The sequence below is a fragment of the Fusarium falciforme genome, chromosome 4 (assembly GCF_026873545.1).
Source record: "Fusarium falciforme chromosome 4, complete sequence".
Classification (NCBI taxonomy): Eukaryota; Fungi; Ascomycota; class Sordariomycetes; order Hypocreales; family Nectriaceae; genus Fusarium; species Fusarium falciforme.
Window position 1 is genome coordinate 1,969,751 of NC_070547.1, and position 19,971 is coordinate 1,989,721.

A 19,971-nucleotide genomic window follows, 5' to 3' on the forward strand; every position below is an offset into this window, starting at 1 on the left:
GCCTCGCAACCTTCAACAACTACGTTCGGCACTACCGCCCATCAGCTTGATCAATTGGGGGGAGAATTGACGCCTTGGAGGCCATAGCTTGCCCGCCGATGATATCAGTTGGACCGTCGTCTGACGCGGAATCCCCGCTCGTGACCCCGGCCCTGCCACGGCGGCTCGCCCAGGGTTGAGTCGACGGAATCGCTTTCTTATGCCGTCGATACCATTGGGCCTCACGGCGATGTTACCTGCCTCTAGGGTGTTGCCGCAGGATTCTGTTGACAAGTATCTTGGCCCGCTGTTGCTTGCTTATCCTGACAAGTGATTCGGGCCGCACAATGCCTTCTATGGCGGAGCCTTTCCGGGAAAGGTGTCAAAGAAACAGGGCTTGATACCTCATGGCGAATGTCTTAAGCCGGGGCCTGGTTGACAGTCAAACTCTTTTATATATGACCCAAGATGCCCTCCATCTTGCTGGTATCTGCAGATCTCAACACCCTCACAATCAAGCCTCCTTAGCTCCTCGAAGCCACCATCATCAAGGATATCTATCCCATCTGACTTGAACTCCAAGCCTCCAAACACCAAATCCCCTATCTTGAATTACCAATCCATCTTTCATCGTCCCGTCTGTGTGTCAATGGCCCCTTCTGCTATCACCAACTCTCCTCCTCAGCGGGCTGCTCAGCCTTCGACTACTGCCACTGCTTCTGCTCTCTCCCAGGCAGACGGCCTCGCTGTCCAGCCTCCTCCCAACTTCACCGGCTATGACCACATAACCTGGTGGGTTGGCAACGCCAAGCAGGCCGCCTCGTATTATACCAGCCTGTTCGGCTTCAAGACCATCGCCTACAAGGGCCTCGAGACTGGCAGCCGGTACTTTGCCTCGTATGTCGTCGCCAACAACGATGTCCGCTTCGTCTTCACCTCGCCCCTGCGATCCGAAGCCCACTTCCCCGACGATGAGCCCATCTCCAAGTCGGACCGGAAGCTCCTCAAGGAGATGTACGCCCACCTCGAGCGCCACGGCGATGCTGTGAAGGATGTTGCCTTTGAGGTCGACAACGTCGAGGGTGTATACTACAAGGCCGTCGAGGAGGGCGCCATTGCCGTCCAGGACCCCTTGGTCACCAAGGATAAGGAGCACGGCTCCGTCTCTACCGCCGTCATCTGCACATACGGCGATACCACTCACACTCTGATCTCCCGCCAGAACTACACCGGACCCTTCCTCCCCGGTTTCCGCGCAGTCAACAAGAAGACCGCCTCCGTCTCCATGCCAGAAGTCCCCCTGGCTCGCATCGACCACTGCGTCGGCAACCAGTCCTGGAACGAGATGGTCTCGGCCTGCGCCTTCTACGAGCAGTGCCTGTCCTTCCACCGCTTCTGGTCCGTGGACGACTCGCAGATCTGCACTGAGTTCTCGGCCCTGAGCTCCATTGTCATGGCTTCTCCCAACAACATCGTCAAGATGCCCATCAACGAGCCTGCCCCCGGCAAGAAGAAGTCCCAGATCGAGGAGTACGTCATCTTCAACTCGGGCCCTGGCGTCCAGCACATCGCCCTCCTCACCCCGGACATCATCACCTCCGTGTCTGCCCTCCGCGCCCGCGGCGTCGAGTTCATCGACGTTCCCTCGACATACTACACCGCCATGCGCCAGCGCCTCAAGACCGAGCGCCGCAACTGGGAGCTCAAGGAGGAGTTCGAGACTCTCGAGCGCCTCAACATCCTCATCGACTACGACGAGGGCGGCTACCTCCTCCAGCTCTTCACCAAGCCCCTGATGGACCGCCCCACCGTCTTCATCGAGATTATCCAGCGCAACGACTTTGACGGCTTCGGCGCTGGCAACTTCAAGAGCTTGTTCGAGGCCATTGAGCGTGAGCAGGCTGAGCGCGGCAACCTGTAGATGAAGCCGTGATTTTGTTTTCTGCAACATACCACACACACGCAAGCGCTGCGGTTATGTGACTATCTGTTTTGTTCTTGTTGAGGCATCTTCCCATAGCAATTGCGCGAAGACTATTGGAGGATGGCACAGATGAGGAAGCCCAAAAATGAGACGAGGTTACGATTTCATGGTCGTCTACTAACGCTTAGTCTGGCTATGCGAGCTGACCTGGGACTGAAGGGCCTCGTGCCCCTATATCATGGTCCAATAAGTAAATAAAATAAAAATTGTTACAAAAATGCTTTGACCCATTGATGCGCCTCTCCGTCCCCTTTACCTTTGATTTGAGGCCGTTTTGATATGATATGATGATGCTCATCCGTGATAAGCTATTGTTACAAGAAAATCAACAGCTTGCTAAATCTCTGCTTTCCCGGGTATACCGTCGTCCAGTCCCCCTATTCTTCCTTCCCGAATTCTATGTCATGACTACATCGCCGTTGGTGTGCGCCGTGCCGTTCGGCTCAGCCGATACGGGACCATCCGTCTTTTGGACTATGCTCTGGCAGCCCGGGCAGTTGTGGATGACTTCGTGGGCAAACACGTCACAGTCGATGCAGAAGTGCTGCCGGCACACCTCACAGGCGTAGCGGCCGCTCTCGCTGACGCCCTTTGCCGGTTTGGGCCCTGCGTCCTCCTTGGGCTTATCAGGGGCCTTTGTCTTTGGCGGTTCAGGAAATGGCGCCTGGCAGGAGAAGCAGGCTGCAGAGCGGGCGGCGTCAGCCCAGGGAACCTCGACCCAGTTCCGTAAAGGGAACAGGTGATGATATGAGCGAGCGAGATGGGTGGAGAGGATCAAGGTGAGCCCGCAGGCAGGACACTCGGCGGGGAGGCGACAGACACGGGCGGAGCAGCGTGTGCATAGGTAGCCCTCGCGGAAGGGTCGGTTATGACAGGCGCAATAGCTTGTATCGCCACCGGCTACGAGCGTACGGGACGGGAAGCCCATCATGAGTAAGCTTGCCGTGCTCTGCTCAGCGGTCCGGGTGACGGGGGGCGTGGTGGCGGCGAGGAAGAGCTCACGGAAGTGCACCTCGTCCATGGCCACATTATACTGCGACTCGTCGCCGGCGTTTGTCCTCGAGCAGAGGTCAGCGCAGATTGCCACCTGCGCTGACAGTCCGACGATGGACACGCGTATCCGGTCCGTAATAAGGTTGCCAACCGTCTCGTGGATGTCGCCCGGGTCGCTCGATAGCAGGGCGCCGTAGATGATAAGCACCTCTCGAGTGCCATGCGATGGCGCGTGGCTTTCCAGAAGATGTCAGCTTAAATGACCGGCAATAGAGTGACTGCCCCGGGTGCCAACTTACAACAAAGCTCCCCGGCACATCTCCAGAGCATTCTGCAGACTCGGGTTACCTTGGGGGTCCTGATCCTCCAAGCCCTTCAACCGCTCCAGGTGCTCAGCCGGGTTCCCTCCAACATCGCTAATTCTCACCGCAACACCGTCGCGCATGCCAATGATTCCAAGCTGAGATATAGGGTTCTGCTCAAAGAACTCGCGGACAAAGGCGGCTGCGTATCTCAGCGTGAGGCGGTACCGCGTAGGCAGCAGGTCCTTTTCCGCCATGGCGAACGACATGTCGAGCACGAGCACCAGGTGCCGGATGATGCCTCTCTGCAGCGGTGTCGTGTCGCGGAGCAGGCGCTTGCGCTTCTCGGCCTCGAGGGCCGTCAGGCTCAGCAACCCGTCCTGGTCCTCCTCGGGGAGGTTCGTCTCCCAGGTGCGCTTCGACTTTTCCCAGGCCCGGGTCGCGTTACGATCCTTCTTATGCGGTCGCGAAGGCTTTCCCCCGGCGCCTTTAGGGTCGTCGTCGGTGACGCGGTGGTCCATGATGTCGTCGTCCGACATGTCGTCGGCGACGTACTCGCCATCGGAGTCAGCCATTGTGGCGGTTTGGGTCGCTCGAGGTTCGTCGAGGGCGAGGATAGAGAGCTGTTATGTGCGTAGGATCGTTTTTCGTAGCAAGTCTGAGGAGGGCGAGTTTGAAGCAATAGCAAGATGGACGACAAAAGAAATTTGATAAGGTGGGTGAAGCCTAGAGGTGACGAAATAAAGCGAACGAGGCTGTGATTCGGATTCGCAGCCTTGCCAAGGCCCACTTACCAAGATTTTTAAGGTTGAGAAAAGGGCCAATCATGCCATAGCAATGGAAATCAAGCTTGTGTTCCGTAACGTTCATGTGATCGAAGAGAGGCCTTCTAACATGTGCCATTTCACCATGTCCAGAGTTCACAGGTGCATAGAAACCAGCTAGTCTTTGCAATTCGTTTGTATTAATCGAATCTGTATTCGATCTTATGCATTAGTCGCTCATCAGGGTATAACTACGCAGTCGAATCTATACTAAACCACCACTATATACAGGCCAGGCCAACGGATCACCGTCACCAGCCCAGACCAGCAAGACTCAATCCAGCAAGCACTTCCGCCAATAAATCCCGTCGGCAAGGCTCGAAAAGAATATGCCCTCTCCTCTTCAATAGAGAGTCGTATGCAAAGTGCCCCTGGCTTAGATACCCAATCGCTGTCGCATGGCCGTATCGTATCGCTTCCTGGGCACGGCAGAGACCCAGAACACCAAAAAGAATGCCGACTCGCTGTGCTCCATCAAAAATCATTCCCATCAACATGTGTACGTCGTTCGACCATGAGCAGAGTCGTCGAGTAAAAATGAGAGACATTGAAACCAAGATATTTTACGCCGCCACCGTGAAACGCCGCTCCAAACAGACCGATGTGTCGTCGCCTTTGATCTAAGGATAGGTGCTGGTGACGGGCATTGGCCAATCATCTTCGGTGATGCTAGACCAGAAGATCCATATCATGACGACAGAGAGCAGCGTGAATAGTGTCTGGAAAAGAGATCCGTCGATCTTGCCGCTGGTGCCGTCGCAGATGTACTTGCTGATGGCATAGTTGAAGACCTGACCGATGGCGAAGAGCAGGGCCGCTCCCACAAGATAGAGCAAGGGTCGAAGCTCGCGAAGGATTCGGATGACAAGAATAGCTTCCAGGACAAAGTACGCAACGAGGCAGACCAGGGGGAAGAGCTGGTAGAGGACGTAGATGGCGATGTTCCTGTTGGGGCTGTTATAGCTGGAGTCCCAAAAGCCTGTCCACGATAGGCCAGTGTCGAGGGCGATATACCCGCTGCCAATGAGCAACGCGGCAGCTGAGACAACGAAGAGGATGACAGAAATGGGAGTTCCGTCGTCGATGATCTGGTAGCCAACAACGGCGTTAAGGAACAAGATCCAGGTTGTGGCAGTGATCATGCCAATGTGAACAGCAGAAAAAACCTAGCAGGGTCAGCGCATTGTATCAGAATCCGAGACCAGCGAGCATACAATCCGGGCAGTCTTGTTCAGTGGGAATTCGCCAACTGAGAAGATCTCGCATATACTGATGATGATGTAGCCGATCAGGAATAGTTGCATTTCCCTGTATACGGGTTAGCGCAGGCAACGTAGAAATAGTATGTTAGAGCGAACCTTCGACCGACAGCTGCTCGCTTCCTCTCTGAGCGAAGCACCAGAAAGCTAGCCGCGACGATGGCGATGCCGGCAAGCAAAATCGATCCCAGGTTTCCAAGGTGCCTGTTCCCACTCAAGGGAATGCCCTTGAGCTCGCAACCTCCCCAGCTCGGGTCATTCTGGTCGTGGGTAGGGTTGGATAGAAGCTGTGAGATCAGTTAGTCAGGGCCCATTGTTTCGTCTCCACATGACGACGGCTTGTCGCTATGGTGAACCTACATTGCAGACTGGGAGAGTCGAGTCTCTGCAAAAATCCTGTCGCACACGATATCAGAAGTTGCACATGTAAAAGTCGCGACGGCAGAGGCGTACATTGAAGTTGCCAAATTTGGTAGACCCCATTGTGACTGCGGATGCGTAGCTCCTTGATCAAGGGGGTGCATCCAAGAGCAATCACAACGGGAGCGATCGAGAAGAAGCGGTCGTCGTTGGAGTCGGCCCACCGAGGAATGACGACAATCAACAAAGGAAATTCGATGCGAAGTCGATCGTGCGCTTTTTTCTTTGATTTGCGGTTTCGTATTCGAAGGGCGATGTTGTGAAATCGAGGTTTTTTCCCCAGTCGGGAGTATCGAGGTTGTTGGTGTCGGTCGTTGCTAGGACGAGGCCGGTGGCTGGTGCGGGAAAGAGGCTTAATTTCGCTGGTTAACCTCCTCGGTCCAAAAATCGATTGCGCGCTTCGAGCGGGATTTCGCGTCGGAAATGGATATCGACTGATGATGATGAAAAGAGTAGAATTCTTTGGTTCTCGTTTCGTTCAATGTGGATTGGATGGTCGTGATGACGAGCGGTTGCTGTGGTGGTCGCGGTTGCTGCGAACGGGCAGGGCAGGACAGCCGGCCAAGCTGATCTACAGAGTCTGTCTGCTAACGTAGCGAGAAAGCTGATTACCCTTTACGCAACGCGAGAGGAGGCGGCCGGAGCCAATATAACAGCCGCCCACCAGCGGAGCTCTAGCAGGATTTAGCGGTCTCAGCGGCCCAGAATGCCCAGAACAGAGCATGGGTGGCAGGCCAAAGCAGGGTTTCCTTGGATGGAAAGTTTGGGTGTCTGCCCAGGTGTGTGAGCTGGGCACCTTCGTGAGTGGTCCCACGAGCAAGGCCAGGGAGCCCTGGAACCTTGGAAGCCCCGGCCCCCTACGACGCAGGAACTGGGGGCGCTTGGTGGCCGCTGACTGGCCGTCGCACGGCTGAGATGGCGGGCCAGCCAACCGGCCTGAGCACTAGGGGCTTGGGTGCTCGTCATTGGCCTGCCCGAGTCAAATTGCGACGGGCCACGCCTGATGAAGCCAGGGCAGTGAGATTGCTGTTGCAGGCATGAGACAAGCCTCTTTTTGTCTTGTGTTGTGCTGGGCTGGACTGGGCCAGGAACAGACCTTCCCACCTGTTCACGCGCACGATTCTGCAAGAGGGAGAGGTTGGAGAGGTGAGAAATGGAGTCATGTTGGGAGGATATGGGCACAGAATTGACAGTATGGGTATAACATAGCTATGAGCTTTTGCAGTATTCGTGGACATGTTTATGCTTGCTCCTCCATGCCCAGTCACATCCAGCCCTTCCATTCTGAACGTCTGCACAACAACATGGACTAACCCATCACCGTCACATCCCGCCAGTCACGGGCCTTTCCAGAAGGGCTGAAGCGCGCTGCAGGTCACAATGTAGGCGATATTGGCGTGTTTATGCACGACAATCGGCCAGCCATGGATGGCGAGGCCAAGGACAAACAAAGAAGGGCATTGCTTGCTTTCGTCATGCCACCGGCTCTTGTTTGCATCTGCAACCTTGCATTCTGCATCTCCTGCCGCCTGCTGTGCCTGGCCTGGGCCCCTTCCTCATCTTCAACGATCGGGGTGGGCTTTTTAAGTGCTGACGATGATTTGCTCATCTTCGAGTCAAAGGTCTGATGTCGTCGCCAAGATGGAGCGCGAAGGGGGTTGGCGGCGGGTCGCGGCGTAACCGTTTCGTTTCATGCTTCCTCTTGAGGCCTAGAGCAAATTGCCTTCTTATGGCCTCTGTCTTGGCAGGGTACTCTGTGGTTGAGGCATGCTGTTGTCTCCCGAGTCAATAAAGCTGCCTCCCTTGGTCTCTCCATTAACATTGGATTGCACGATAACCTCGTCAATTACGTGCCATCCCTCCCTTTGTTTCAATAGCTACCCGATTAATCACCATCTGATGTTTCCTCCCAGCATCCGAGGTGATCAATAATTAAACACAATGGCATCCATCCGCAATAAGCCACACGCCCACTTGCTTCCGCTCCCGATGAGTTCCAGCTCCCTTGAGGTGCCCACGCCGGCTTATTGCTCCAACATGGAAGGTCCTCAGCCCTTGACAACCATCTGCACAACGAGACGAAGCCTTCTGCTAGTGATGACACCAACTTGGAATCCAATGTAACAATGAAATCTCTTACACGCGACAGCCGAAGCAGGTTTTCCATCCCGACAGCTATTTCGAGAAGACTGTGCTGTGCCACTCATTGTCAAGCCATTAACGTGAGCTCCCGTCATTGGATACGGCTTTGTGATCGCCCTCACCAGCCACGTCGCTCAAGACCCACCTTCTATTCTCGTCATTCTCTTGCTGAGAGCTCGACGTCAAATCCCCAGGTTTTGCATCAGCGTGCAGAGGAACATGTCGTCGTGGACAAACCTCTGGGGTCTCTCTCGCTGATCTCAAGTGACAAGCAGGCACTGCATCGTTTCAGAGTCCGGATGGATCTGCTTCATCGTCTGTCGGCTGCCATGATTGTTTAGCCTCATGTCTGCCAAGCTGACGTGACCTTGCACTTTGTGCTTCAGAATTCAATGTCCGGTTTCAGATGTGGCATCCAAGAACGTCGACCATGACGATTCTGCAGACCAGGATGGGGACTGAGGTCATCGCAGCTTGTGGCTAAGCAGGAATGCCAGCATCGCACGACGGCTTGTGGCTGTACATATCTACCACACTTCTTATCGGTGAGAGATCATGGTTGCTACCCTCCTACTGCATCTCCGACTTTGTTGGTCACTTCTGGCCGTGACACGTGTAGGTGTGGCGACAATTTGTGCGGCTACTGCTGGGTGCCATGAGCTGTTCTGCCAGTTCAGTTCTCGACCGGATGGGCGCCGTCACTATCCGGATGTCTTCTATTCCGTAGTTAGTTAGGGTGGCTGGGTTTTGTGCTCTGCCTCGATGCCATCCCTGGGCTTCAGCGGTGAACTGCACAATCGAAGTCTGCCTAGCTGGTGTGAGACGGTTATGTCTCACAGGATGAAACACAACCAATAGCAGATGAAGTGGCGTTCCTTTGCCCCTGGCAGAGAAGCTAGGGATTCTGTAAGATGGGAAAGCCATCACATTGGGAAAATATGCTTGTGTCTTCTCCATTCTCGATCTCGAGGGTTTCGACTTGTGGTGTAGGGTAGCTTATTCTCGGACCGCGACATTTTCCAATATGACCTCGTTGACAAAAATGACGCAAGCTGTGGTTTCTGGCTCGTGTAAGTGGCAGGCTATAGTCAGTTGTATTCTGGCTAATCACTCGTGTGGGAAAGAAGGGGTTTTCTATCCCAGTTGTAGTTAAAAAAGCTACGACTCTCACTTGATCTTGACTAGCCACCACGGATGCACCAGAGCCTATGACATCTTTCACATTGAGCAACAACAAGAAACCCAAGCGACTAGGATCCGAGAATAAAGATATAACCCCCAAAAGAGAACTGTAAACCGAAAAACGTGGGAAGAGTAATAACTTGGCAATGGTTTCACTCAGATCATGCCACCCCAGCAGTAATGACAACTCAATGTTCTGCACCCCTAGATTTTATAAGCCGTGCTACGCCAAGTAAACTTCTGAGTCCGAGCGAATTAAGAAGCAATGATGTCTAAGAAAACCATTCAAAAGAACGTTTCCGTGTTTCCGTGTTAATAAACTGGGTGATAAGGCACTATATCGCCCCGAACCTGTCCAGCTACAACAGGGTTGAGCAGAAGGTCTACTATCTGACAGGCCAGGGGTAGACCGACATTCCAAGGGCGTTTACCATACTTACACGGGGTAACACATGGGCATGATACGGAATATACCCAAGCCATGCAGCATTGGCGAAGCAAGTCGGAAGACTTCACCTGTTGTGGCATCGGCCACTCACAAACGGGAGCACGACGATGAAGCGGCACCCGGGACGAGCGCCGAAGAATGCATAAGGAAACCACTGATTCAAAATCCAAGTGTTTTATTCAACGCCAAATCCAACTTTCCACAGAGAGAAGCCTGAATCATGCATCAGTTGGAAGTCAGTGGACGTATCTTTAAGGGGCTTGCTGCCTCCTCCCTAGACAACCCATGCCCAGCTACAAAAGAGACCGACGAGGTGATAGGAGTAGAAAACTAGCAAGGAAGGCCCAAAACGGGTTATATGTCCCATGGATCTATCCAGTGAATGCCCGCGACCCTAGCCATTACCTAGGAATGGAGTATCTTGTCGAAGGATGTCAATACGGGTTTCCCACAACTGGAGAGGTGACTGGCGCCTCTGACAACTTATACAGCAACTGGAAGAGAAGAAGGAAACATAAAATCTCATGAGAAGAAGTCATCCCAAGAGGGAGAGCATATATCATGGCATCGAGAGTTACAGCAGCTCCTGTAGTTGCGCATTCCAGCACACAGACTTGCCAGAGAAACAATGCATTGATCACATATCGTAACAGTACGGTGTTTCCCAATTGGGCTTTAATGCTGTCATGTATTTATTATCGTGTTCTTTGATACTGTGGCCGACGGAGACGTCATTGAGAATAACAACATATTATCACATCGGCATTGCTGCGGTCGAATAGGCGGCTCATCGACAGCCCTGTTGTAGCATTTCGAAACAAAGGCAACTTTGCAAAGCACAACTTCAGAGAACTACTCATGCCATAACTAGCTAGACGTACGCCAAAGCCTCGGAGATAGGGGAAACAAGGCAACGAATCTCACACCAAGATCCACTACGCATCAAGGACTTGTTATTGAGCTCGGTGATGCCATACATGTAGCTTGTCGAGACGATTGGACAGTCCAGCGATTGCGCGAGGAGATAACCGAGATAACTCACCATGAATGTCCAAGAACTTTTTTTCCAGCACTGGTCAACACCAGATCGGCATCATGAACTTCCAAACCCAACCCTGACGCACTAGTTCTCATAGCGGGCCCACCAGTGACGACCGGGGAGCGATAACGATTTTGCTTGCACAGTATGAATAGCATCACGTCGTGAGCTTCGACTACACTCTCTGTATAACCGCTGGCGGCGAGGAAAAGATCTGCTTTTATCCGGCTCAAGTCATGTCGCTTAGAGCGGTGTCAAGACCCGAAAATCAACACCGACCTGACCGACATCAATCCCGCACGTGTCCCGCTCCGTCGAGAACTCCCCCGGACCGCCAGAGCCCGCAGTGACGTAGCCGGGACCCACCGCAGAGTGAACAGGACCCGCCGAAGTCGGTGATCTCGGGGCGGCGATAGGCGGAGGAGCCAGAGTCGACGGTGACCCTGAGGAGCGTATTCGCGCCTGTGTGAGTGGAACATGAGCAGGTAGACCTCCTGTTGGGTCTCGGCCTCCGGGTGGCCGTGGATTGCGCGCCTCCGTTCGTCTTTCTGGATCCTCTCTGTGCCGTAGCGCATCTCGGGGGTGGAGCTCTGGGGGTACTTGGTGAGTACTTGTGCGTGGGACGAGGTTGGTTTATTTGATGGAGGACATGATTATTTCGCAAGTTTGTCTGTTTCGTGGAGAAGTGCATGAACGATTCGATTTGATTTGATTATGGTTGATGTTCTCAAATGCTACATAGTCACGTTGAAGGAAGGATGCCATTTGCGACTGCGTATTCAGCGTCGAATTTACATGAGGCATTGGCATGGATCCTTCAACGGTAACATGTCCGATGTGATACAACCAACTGCCTCGTCTTTCGACGCAAGAACACGAGACCGATGCGTTCCAGCCTCGTGGGCTTTGAGACCCTTTCATCCCGGCACTCTGAATCTCACGTTCAAAAGGAAATACGGAATCCCTGCATATTCCCAGGTCACGCTTCAGTGACGACTGAATGGGCAACAAGCCTCGTGACTGGCTGTGCATGCACAGCCTCCGCGGGGATTCAATGTCAGATCTGGTTCTGCTCTTGGTAAGTGGGATAGAACGTTATTGATCTGGGAATGTCTAGTACTATGCCATTCTGTTACTGTACGCGCCGCCGAGTATCGGCTTAGTATGCGGCTGGAGATAAGCGCGATGGGGGAGGCAAACACAGCCTATGTCACTGCTTACAGTTGCTATCGGGAAAATACTGCGTAGTTAACAACCGTTGGAAAGTCTGCAATACCATTAACTGTTATCATGGCTACAATTGAGTAAGCTGACGAGGCGGCTCGTTCAGCTTGAGGCGGCCTAGGTAGGTTCCCCTGGTTAACGCACCCCACACTCATGATACTGAAGCTTGCCCCAGGCGCCCACTGTAAACCGCATGGTCGCGCCCGCCCGCCCGCCCGCCCACCCGCTCGAGGCTCGTGAACGTGGAGCTAAGGGGGCTTCTTATCGATATTGACCAAAAAAATTCCATGTGAAATGGGAAGCTTTGACGTTTGAACCCAATCCATGATCGCCGTTGAAAAAAAGAAGTTTAATATTGGGGATCTTTCAAGCCGCAAAGGCAAGAAATGCTAGATTACCCCTGAGGCGGGAAACTCGACAAGGCCAATTGACTGATGATCATGATCATGCAGCAGAGGCAAGATTAGGGGCCCTGCAGCCATGTTTTGGGCGGCCAGTTGAGTTTGCTTCTGAGGATTGGATTATCGATAATCGGGCTGACGGCGACGCGGCCTCCTGAGAAAATGCGGCATATCCCATATCCCCTGAATAGGAGGGATCCCTACAGTACTGTAGGGACAGTACAGTGCAGTCAGTCAGTCGTAGATACTATTTTCCAGCTGCCCGTCTCCTGGGCGCGGCTCGAATTGTCGACTTGTCCTTCCATGTCCCCCAAAACCTCCCTTTGATGCTCGCTCCCTTCATCCCTTCATCCTCTTCATCTTCTCTTCGACAACCACCGTTTTTCGCGCCAACTCACCCTTCAGTCGATCCTTTGAACCGCGTCGCCCGCTTGCTGTGCTGCTGCTATCCGCTGTCGCATGACTTGGGATATCCATCACTTGTCCCACATCCCATCCATTCCCAATCCCGCCGCTGTCTCAATTGTCGCTGAGAGGTCGGTCATCTGCCATTACCAACCCCAGCTCCGACCACCCCCCAAGGCTGCATCATTACTCCAGCTTTTCCCTTTCCCCAGCCTGCCTAGACCTTGCAGCGACTGTCAAAGGTCCATCAATCGCGCGCGATATCCGTCTTGTCGTCTCCGTGTGATCGCGCCCAGTCGCATCCCGCGTCCTCCGCCCGTACCGCGACACCCTCAGAAATCCATCACTGGACGCTGGGCTACGCTACACGCCCAAGGTCACTCCTAGGTACCCTGACACTCGCGCTGCCTTGGCCTCCCCCGGTGACGCACTTTGAAAGGGACCACTGCCACACCAACCAGGGACCCCAACAAGGCAAATCGGACCCCGTCAGAACTGTCGGTTCCATCTCGACTGACTAGCATTCGCCCAATCTTGCTGATTGTGAGTGGTTGCAGGCCTCACATCTGTTGGAGCCTGGCCTGCCTGGGTTCGCTTCCATTGAATATTCTCAGTGCCTTTGAGACCCTGATTCTATCTGTCTGTTGAACCACACCCCGGTCACCCGACCCCATTCTCCTCCCTCCCCGTCGTCCCCCGTTCCGCTAGGTTCGAGTCGTTCTCCGTTGGCCTTGCTTGTTTGGAGGTGCCGATGACCTCGCTGCCTCTCGGCCTGCCTCTTCCTCCTTCCGTTCCCTTCACCTCCAAACTTTTTGCAGACGGGCGCTGCTGCTTAACAGCCCCATCCTCCCAAAATTCCTCCCCCAAATTCTTCACGTCTCCCCTCCAACATCCCCTTGCGGACCCTGCCTTCGAGATCTGATAGTCAAAACGACCCCGACTCGCAAGCGACGTCATTGCTCGCTTCGTCCCGCTACGACGACCACGATCGTGACTACGACTACCGGCACCCCGACACCGCCCGCTCCCAGCGTCGCCGTTCCTTCTCCGGCTCCGAGTCGTCCTGGACCGACACGGGTGACATCGGCGAACAGCTCGCCGACAACGACCCCGTTCGCCTTCAGCTCTCCACCGAGATCGAGGACGAGCTGCTGGCTGGCGTTCAGCGTCGACACAAGAATCACAATCAAAAGAGGGTTCGCATCCAGGATTCCCATCACCGCCACCACTCTCGCTCCCATTCTGTCCTCATTGATAAGGAGGCTATCGAAGTCCCCGACTTCAATCCTAGACCCCCTACTCGTGGTGAACGCATAATTGGCGCCATCATGTCGGGACGATCAGGTTCCATCCACGGCCTCACGGGCAAGCCCCTGCTGTAAGAGCACTCTCCACCACCGAATCGCCGTCGCGTACTGATTGCCCCGCCAGGTACTTTACCAGTATCTTTGTATCATTAGGCGTTTTCTTGTTCGGGTATGATCAAGGAGTTATGTCGGGAGTGATCACGTAGGTCTCGATATGGATCCTGACGGCTTATTGAGCCCTCGTTGACAGTTTGTAGTGGTCCGTACTTTATGGATTATTTCGGTCAGCCTTCCAAGGCCTATGTCGGAACTATGGTTGCCATTCTTGAGATTGGTGCCTTTATCACCTCGCTAATGGTTGGTCGTGTTGGAGACATCATTGGACGACGACGTACCATTCTCTACGGATCGTGTATCTTCTTCGTTGGAGGCGCCCTCCAGACCCTCGCTACTTCCATGCCCATGATGATGGTCGGTCGTTTCGTTGCTGGTTTCGGCGTTGGTATGCTCTCGACCATCGTCCCTGTCTACCAGTCCGAGATTTCTCCCCCACACAACAGAGGAAAGCTCGCCTGTATCGAGTTCACCGGAAACATTGTTGGCTACACAACCTCTGTTTGGGTCGACTATGGCTGTGGCTTCATTGAGAGCAACCTCTCGTGGCGCATTCCCCTGCTTATGCAGTGCATCATGGGCGCTCTTCTTGGTGTCGGCAGTCTCGTCATTGTCGAGTCGCCTCGGTGAGTACACTTCACTCGTTGAAATGTAGGGTGCTAACCTTTCTAGATGGCTTCTGGACAACGACCACGATGAGGAAGGCATGGTTGTCATTGCTAACCTGTATGGTGGCGGAGATATTCACAACCCCAAGGCTCGAGACGAGTACCGTGAGATCAAGATGAACGTGCTCCTGCAGCGCCAAGAAGGCGAGCGAACCTACCGCGAGATGTTCCGCCGATACAAGACCCGCGTCTTCATTGCCATGTCCGCTCAGGGATTGGCTCAACTTAACGGCATCAACGTCATCTCATACTACGCGCCCTACGTGTTTGAGTCTGCTGGCTGGGTCGGTCACGATGCCGTCCTCATGACCGGCTTCAACGGCCTCACATACCTCATGTCAACTATCCCCCCTTGGTACTTGGTTGATCGATGGGGTCGTCGCAAGATCCTTCTCTCGGGCGCAGCAGCCATGGCGATTGCGCTGTCCTGCATCTCGTACTTCTTGTACCTCGACGTCAAGTGGACCCCCCGATTGGTCGTCTTGTTCGTTATGATTTACAATGCTGCGTTTGGTTTCTCATGGGGTCCCATTCCCTGGCTGTACCCACCTGAGATTCTGCCTCTCAGCATCCGTTCCAAGGGTGCCAGTCTGTCAACGGCGACGAATTGGGCTGCCAACTGGCTGGTTGGTGAGATGACGCCTATTCTCCAGGAATGGATCAAGTGGCGCATGTACCTTGTTCATGCGTTCTTCTGTGTTGCCAGTGTGGTTATCGGTAAGTACACCCTGCTCTACTATGCTAGGGCTCCGCTAATCCTCCCATCAGTGTACTTCATCTACCCTGAGACCTGCGGTGTCCGCCTCGAAGACATGGATTCGCTGTTTGGAGATGCTAGCACCGTGGCAGGCACACCTTCTGTGCATGGGGCGGAAACAAGCTCCCTTATGAGGGCCGGTTCTCCTGTGGGATCCTCTCGGGGATTTAATGGACCCACGTCCGCCATTCCCCGTCTTTCCCTCGACCCCCCGACTGTTGACGACGACAACAAGTCTCAGATCCCGACAAGTGGAAGCGAAGATCGAAGCATTGGTGGATGGCTGTCAAGGGTGGTCGGCCGCAACAGGTCCGACAGTGGTAGCAGCGCTCAAGGCCGCTATGCGCCTCTGGGACAGCAAGAGGATGGCCGGCGTGGTGATTATTAATGGTGTTTACTCGGGGATCGCGTCGATAAAGAGATTCTGCATATAGATGGCGCACGAGGCATTGGCGTGTTGTCACTGGGATAAAGACAGCGCGAACATGCTCAAGTCAGGATAGCGGAGCCAAGTGTGTGGCATGGTATTGGTTGAGTTAGTCTTTGGAGTATTGAATGACACCATACGATAGGTAAGTTTTGAGAGAGATGAAGGTTCTACTAGACCGTTTGGCTTGTATGTATGTATTAGACGGCGACTTTGGATCATTGGTTGTATGGCGAGCACACATAGTGAGCTATTGGATAGAACGCAGATAATGCAGAACATGGTCCTGAAATTAGCGATGCTTGGCATGAAGTGAGATAAAAAAAACTTGAGAAATGAGTAGCTATATTTGACGAGTAACTATAAACTTGATCTGAGCAACGACTCGACTGATGTTGCTAAGTTTGAAGCCGGTGTTAGCTCGCGGTGCGAAATTGTTGGCGAGATACGTAGATGGTCCGTGCGCGTGATAGAAACTCATTCAACCCACGGCATCTCATGTATAAAAAACTACAATCATCAAGACAACCTAGACTCGGTCACCAGCCATGTGGCAGAGGCGGAATGTTGTACACGCCTATCGGCGCCTCTATCGTTGCCTCCTTCAGGCGGTGCAGTACACGATACCCGCCCGCTTTGTAGTCCGCGACCAGCTGCGTGCCGCCTTCCGCGACCCCGATCTGAGATACGACGAAAATGCCATCAAGCGGACCATCTGGTTCCTGGAGGCGGCGGCAAGGGAGAAGGGGATGGAGCATAAAATCCTCAAGAACCTCGTCAAGGTGCAGCTCGGGCGGGCGTACCACAGCAGTTGGCAGCCCATGAGGGGGGAAAGGTGAGTCCGGGACAAGGCAGAGTTTGAGCATTGGTGCTGACCTTGTGTGTTTAGGACTCCTATGGGTGAAGTCAAAATGACTGCGTATCAACATTACGATATGACGGTGGCTATGCTCAACAAGACAATGGGGTTACTTCTGCGTTGATATCTGAGTACTTTACTTGGACGAGAGCAATGAGGAGGAACCTGATCATGAAGCAGCTAGACTAGGATCATTCGGCTGGTATTCGATGAGAGGACTACCTGAGATGGACCGCCGAGTCGAAAGCTGGTTCTCAGCGCATCTAGTCTGAGCTGTTAAAAGACTCCTTTCAAGGCAACACCTGAAGGGTTCAGCACCACCCTATCAGAACCGCGGGGGAGCCATCAACGGGGCAGAAAGATCTGTACAGTATCTGTATCACCATATTGGCGGAGTAAAGTCACATCCGCAGGCATTCTGGGTAACGGAGCACGATAAACTTGAATACATTCTGAGTCGGGAATTACCCGTCATTCCCAGCACCTAGGGCTCGTCTCGATATTACACATATAATACACTCAAACCATGAGAAGATCCTTGCTAGGCTACCTGAAGCCCTCAACGCCAGAGAAAATGCCAATGCTGTTCCTTTTCAACCACCTCAAACACCACCGCCGCCGCCGCCGCTCTTCCCGGGATGTCGATCAGCGCTGGGCAGGAAGCTCTACTCCTCGCCCGGCACGTCAATGTTGACCCCGAGCTCTTCGAGGAAGACCTGGTTTAGGCTCGAGCCGTCGCGGGCGTAGATCCAGTCCCCGACGGCGGTGCCCTCCTTGTCGCCCTGGCCCTCGCCAAAGACGCACCAGTCGTAGCGCTTGGGGCCCGAGATGGGAGACGACAGCCAGATTTGCTTGTTTGGGGGCTGCTTGTTGATGACGTACGTGCCCTTGTCGGGCCAGCTGATGGTGAGGACACCGGACTGTAGTTGAATCTGTTAGCCGAGGAACCAAGAATGAAGTCACAATTGAAGGGCTGCACGTACCGAAAACTCGACATCGATATCCTCCCTCTCATCTTGAAGCTCCTCGAATTTGCCCACGACGTTATCAAGGTATTCATCGGCAAGCTCGTGGTACTCGCCGTCGGTCAGCTCGGCCACAGCAACGCTCGGCTGGACATCCTCCGACTCATTCAAAGGCTTGGCGGGGTTCTCGGTATCGGGCATGATCCCCCTCGTGCGGGCCGGAGCGGTCGAGAAGTAGCTTCGCAGGACGCCGGCGCGGGCGGGAAGGCAGATACGTGATGCAACAGGTGCGAGGCGGAAGCTTGAGCGACAGAGAGGCGTCGATGAGCGGACGGCCCGCGAAGCCAGGCGGGATGCTTGGGATGCAACTTGACGGGACATTTTTGGGGTTGGCATCAAAATCCAGAGGCGATTACTTTGGGTTTAGAGTGATTGATTGAGAGATGGTTTACTATCGAGATGATAGGTACACTTGTTGTGGTGTTGATTGTCAATTGTCGTTGTTCGGTACGGAAGGCGTGATGCATTCAGCAAGAACAAGCTGAGCTCCCCGCGGTTTGGATTGAGCTCGTGAGGTGCAAGAGCAGCTGGCCAATCATGACGTCGTGTTCCAAAGCAGGTACGTACCATCCCGGTCATCGGCATCGTCAGCGCCGCAAGCACCTCAGCAGCCCCACCATCAACCTGCTTCACACTCGCATCTCGACACGCGCCGACTACAGCAAGAGGTGGAATGACGGATTTCAACTCTCAATCATGATTAATGCTTTCTTGGTCTTTAATGGCCAAGGTCAGCCTCGTCTGACAAAGTTCTATACCCAGCTTGTACGTCTCATCCCTAACCGGCTGCTGTCTGTTGCGTGCAACTCACCCATTTCCCTTCTTCTAGGAAACGAGCATCCAGCAGCGTCTCATCTCCGAGATCTTTACCCTCGTGTCTAATCGACCGACCGGATCCTGCAACTTTCTGCCTCTCCCACCGCTACTTGCCGCCTCCGGTACCTCGCACACCTCGTCAGAGGAGCAGAACGATGTCCCCTCGCTGGTGACATACCGCCACTATGCGACGCTCTTCTTCATCATCATCTCGACCTCGACCGAGTCGCCGCTCGCCCTCATTGACCTGATCCAGGTCTACGTCGAGGCCCTTGATAAGCTTTTCGAGAATGTCTGCGAGTTGGACTTGATCTTCAACTTCGAGACGCTACATGCTACGCTTTCGGAAATGATTATAGGAGGCGTCGTAATAGAAACAAATCTGGACCGCATCGTCGCGGGAGTCAAGGCGCAGGGAACAGTCGCAAAGCGACCGGTGAATGAGGGAAGGGGACCCTCCGGCCTGGGAGCTGGGCTCGGCATGGGTGCTAACTTTGCCTGGACGGGCCGGTGATGATCATGACACTGAATGAGAAGGAAAAGAAGGCATGACAGAGCGGAGTGCAGGATGAACCTGTCCACTGAGATATCCATACATGTTATGCCACCACGAGGATAACGCCAGACTCCAAGATTCAATAATATACACAGAGAATCCTCTATTTTGACTCGGAGTCGTCTTTGGAGGGGGGTGGAGGGGGTGCGTCTGGACGTCGTTCGAATCTCTTCTCGGGGTCCAGTGTACCGAAGAGGTAGTTTGTCTTTTTTCGGATCTGACAAGATCGTTAGCTTGCGATACCGTTTCTTGTTGATTGCATGGACGGACCTCTTCAGACGGCTTGTACTTTTGCCCCCACCACTCAAACTCGGAATAGAACAGAATCCAGACCATGGCAGCTGATGACCGAGTTAGCCGATGAAGTAGAAGCTTGAAGAACAGACTTACCAACGATGGTCAAGAGTTGGGCTGTCTTGACAGCCTTCTCCCACGTAGGCGAGCGGCTTGCTAGGACTATGCGCCTCTTGTATTTCTTCTCAAAGCGGAGTTGTTGCTGGTGGGTGAGCTGCTTAAAGTTGGGCGGCCACACCTTTCGTGCTTTGTATGGGTTGTTCGCAACAGTCAAGGGCGCCCTCTTCAGAAGGGTTTCCTTTGACGAAGCGGCCATACGCCTCAGTGTCGTTGAAAACATGGCGATTGAGCTGCTTGCGACGCCGGCTACTCAATGGCACAAAGTAGAATCGACTCTTGGTGATGGTGTTGCGATTCGAGGTTCCGAAAAGTGACGAAAGGCGAGAACGCCACTGCACAGCCACAGCAGCCCACGCACTAGCCACTTAGCGCTGTCGCCCGTTGCTTCTGCCCCGCGATTTTCACCCCTCCTTCGCCCAGGCCCGA

General features: G+C 53.9%; 7 protein-coding genes and 1 pseudogene across 8 annotated transcripts, besides 1 other annotated feature; 4 read left to right on the plus strand and 4 right to left on the minus strand.

The window, feature by feature from the left end:
• Positions 1–628: 628 nt before the first annotated feature.
• NCS54_00535700 (4-hydroxyphenylpyruvate dioxygenase) lies at positions 629–1,900 on the plus strand (the record flags this gene model as incomplete). The annotated part of the gene is made up of 1 exon (XM_053150866.1): positions 629–1,900. One exon carries the CDS (start codon positions 629–631, stop codon positions 1,898–1,900), a length of 1,272 nt encoding a protein of 423 aa, XP_053006841.1.
• Positions 1,901–2,360: 460 nt separating this feature from the next.
• NCS54_00535800 (General transcription and DNA repair factor IIH) lies at positions 2,361–3,833 on the minus strand (the record flags this gene model as incomplete). Its single annotated transcript, XM_053150867.1, has 2 exons — positions 2,361–3,192; positions 3,256–3,833. The coding sequence occupies 2 exons, from the start codon at positions 3,831–3,833 to the stop codon at positions 2,361–2,363; spliced, it is 1,410 nt and encodes a 469-aa protein (XP_053006842.1).
• An 869-nt stretch (positions 3,834–4,702) lies between these two features.
• On the minus strand, positions 4,703–5,824 carry NCS54_00535900 (Chitin synthase export chaperone; the record flags this gene model as incomplete). Its single annotated transcript, XM_053150868.1, has 5 exons — positions 4,703–5,248; positions 5,297–5,390; positions 5,441–5,628; positions 5,702–5,737; positions 5,795–5,824. The coding sequence occupies 5 exons, from the start codon at positions 5,822–5,824 to the stop codon at positions 4,703–4,705; spliced, it is 894 nt and encodes a 297-aa protein (XP_053006843.1).
• Positions 5,825–13,441: 7,617 nt separating this feature from the next.
• On the plus strand, positions 13,442–15,836 carry NCS54_00536000 (annotated as a pseudogene). Its single transcript has 5 exons — positions 13,442–13,980; positions 14,034–14,111; positions 14,167–14,649; positions 14,696–15,408; positions 15,460–15,836.
• Positions 13,442–15,836: a sequence feature.
• Positions 15,837–16,423: 587 nt separating this feature from the next.
• Positions 16,424–16,858, plus strand: NCS54_00536100 (Hypothetical protein; the record flags this gene model as incomplete). Its single annotated transcript, XM_053150869.1, has 2 exons — positions 16,424–16,710; positions 16,765–16,858. 2 exons carry the CDS (start codon positions 16,424–16,426, stop codon positions 16,856–16,858), a joined length of 381 nt encoding a protein of 126 aa, XP_053006844.1.
• A 541-nt stretch (positions 16,859–17,399) lies between these two features.
• NCS54_00536200 (Ferroxidase) lies at positions 17,400–18,095 on the minus strand (the record flags this gene model as incomplete). The annotated part of the gene is made up of 2 exons (XM_053150870.1): positions 17,400–17,654; positions 17,718–18,095. 2 exons carry the CDS (start codon positions 18,093–18,095, stop codon positions 17,400–17,402), a joined length of 633 nt encoding a protein of 210 aa, XP_053006845.1.
• A 336-nt stretch (positions 18,096–18,431) lies between these two features.
• Positions 18,432–19,089, plus strand: NCS54_00536300 (AP complex subunit sigma; the record flags this gene model as incomplete). Its single annotated transcript, XM_053150871.1, has 2 exons — positions 18,432–18,524; positions 18,589–19,089. Exons 1-2 carry the CDS (start codon positions 18,456–18,458, stop codon positions 19,087–19,089), a joined length of 570 nt encoding a protein of 189 aa, XP_053006846.1. The 5' UTR covers positions 18,432–18,455.
• Positions 19,090–19,234: 145 nt separating this feature from the next.
• Positions 19,235–19,765, minus strand: NCS54_00536400 (Hypothetical protein; the record flags this gene model as incomplete). Its single annotated transcript, XM_053150872.1, has 3 exons — positions 19,235–19,348; positions 19,402–19,472; positions 19,522–19,765. 3 exons carry the CDS (start codon positions 19,763–19,765, stop codon positions 19,235–19,237), a joined length of 429 nt encoding a protein of 142 aa, XP_053006847.1.
• Positions 19,766–19,971: the final 206 nt, after the last annotated feature.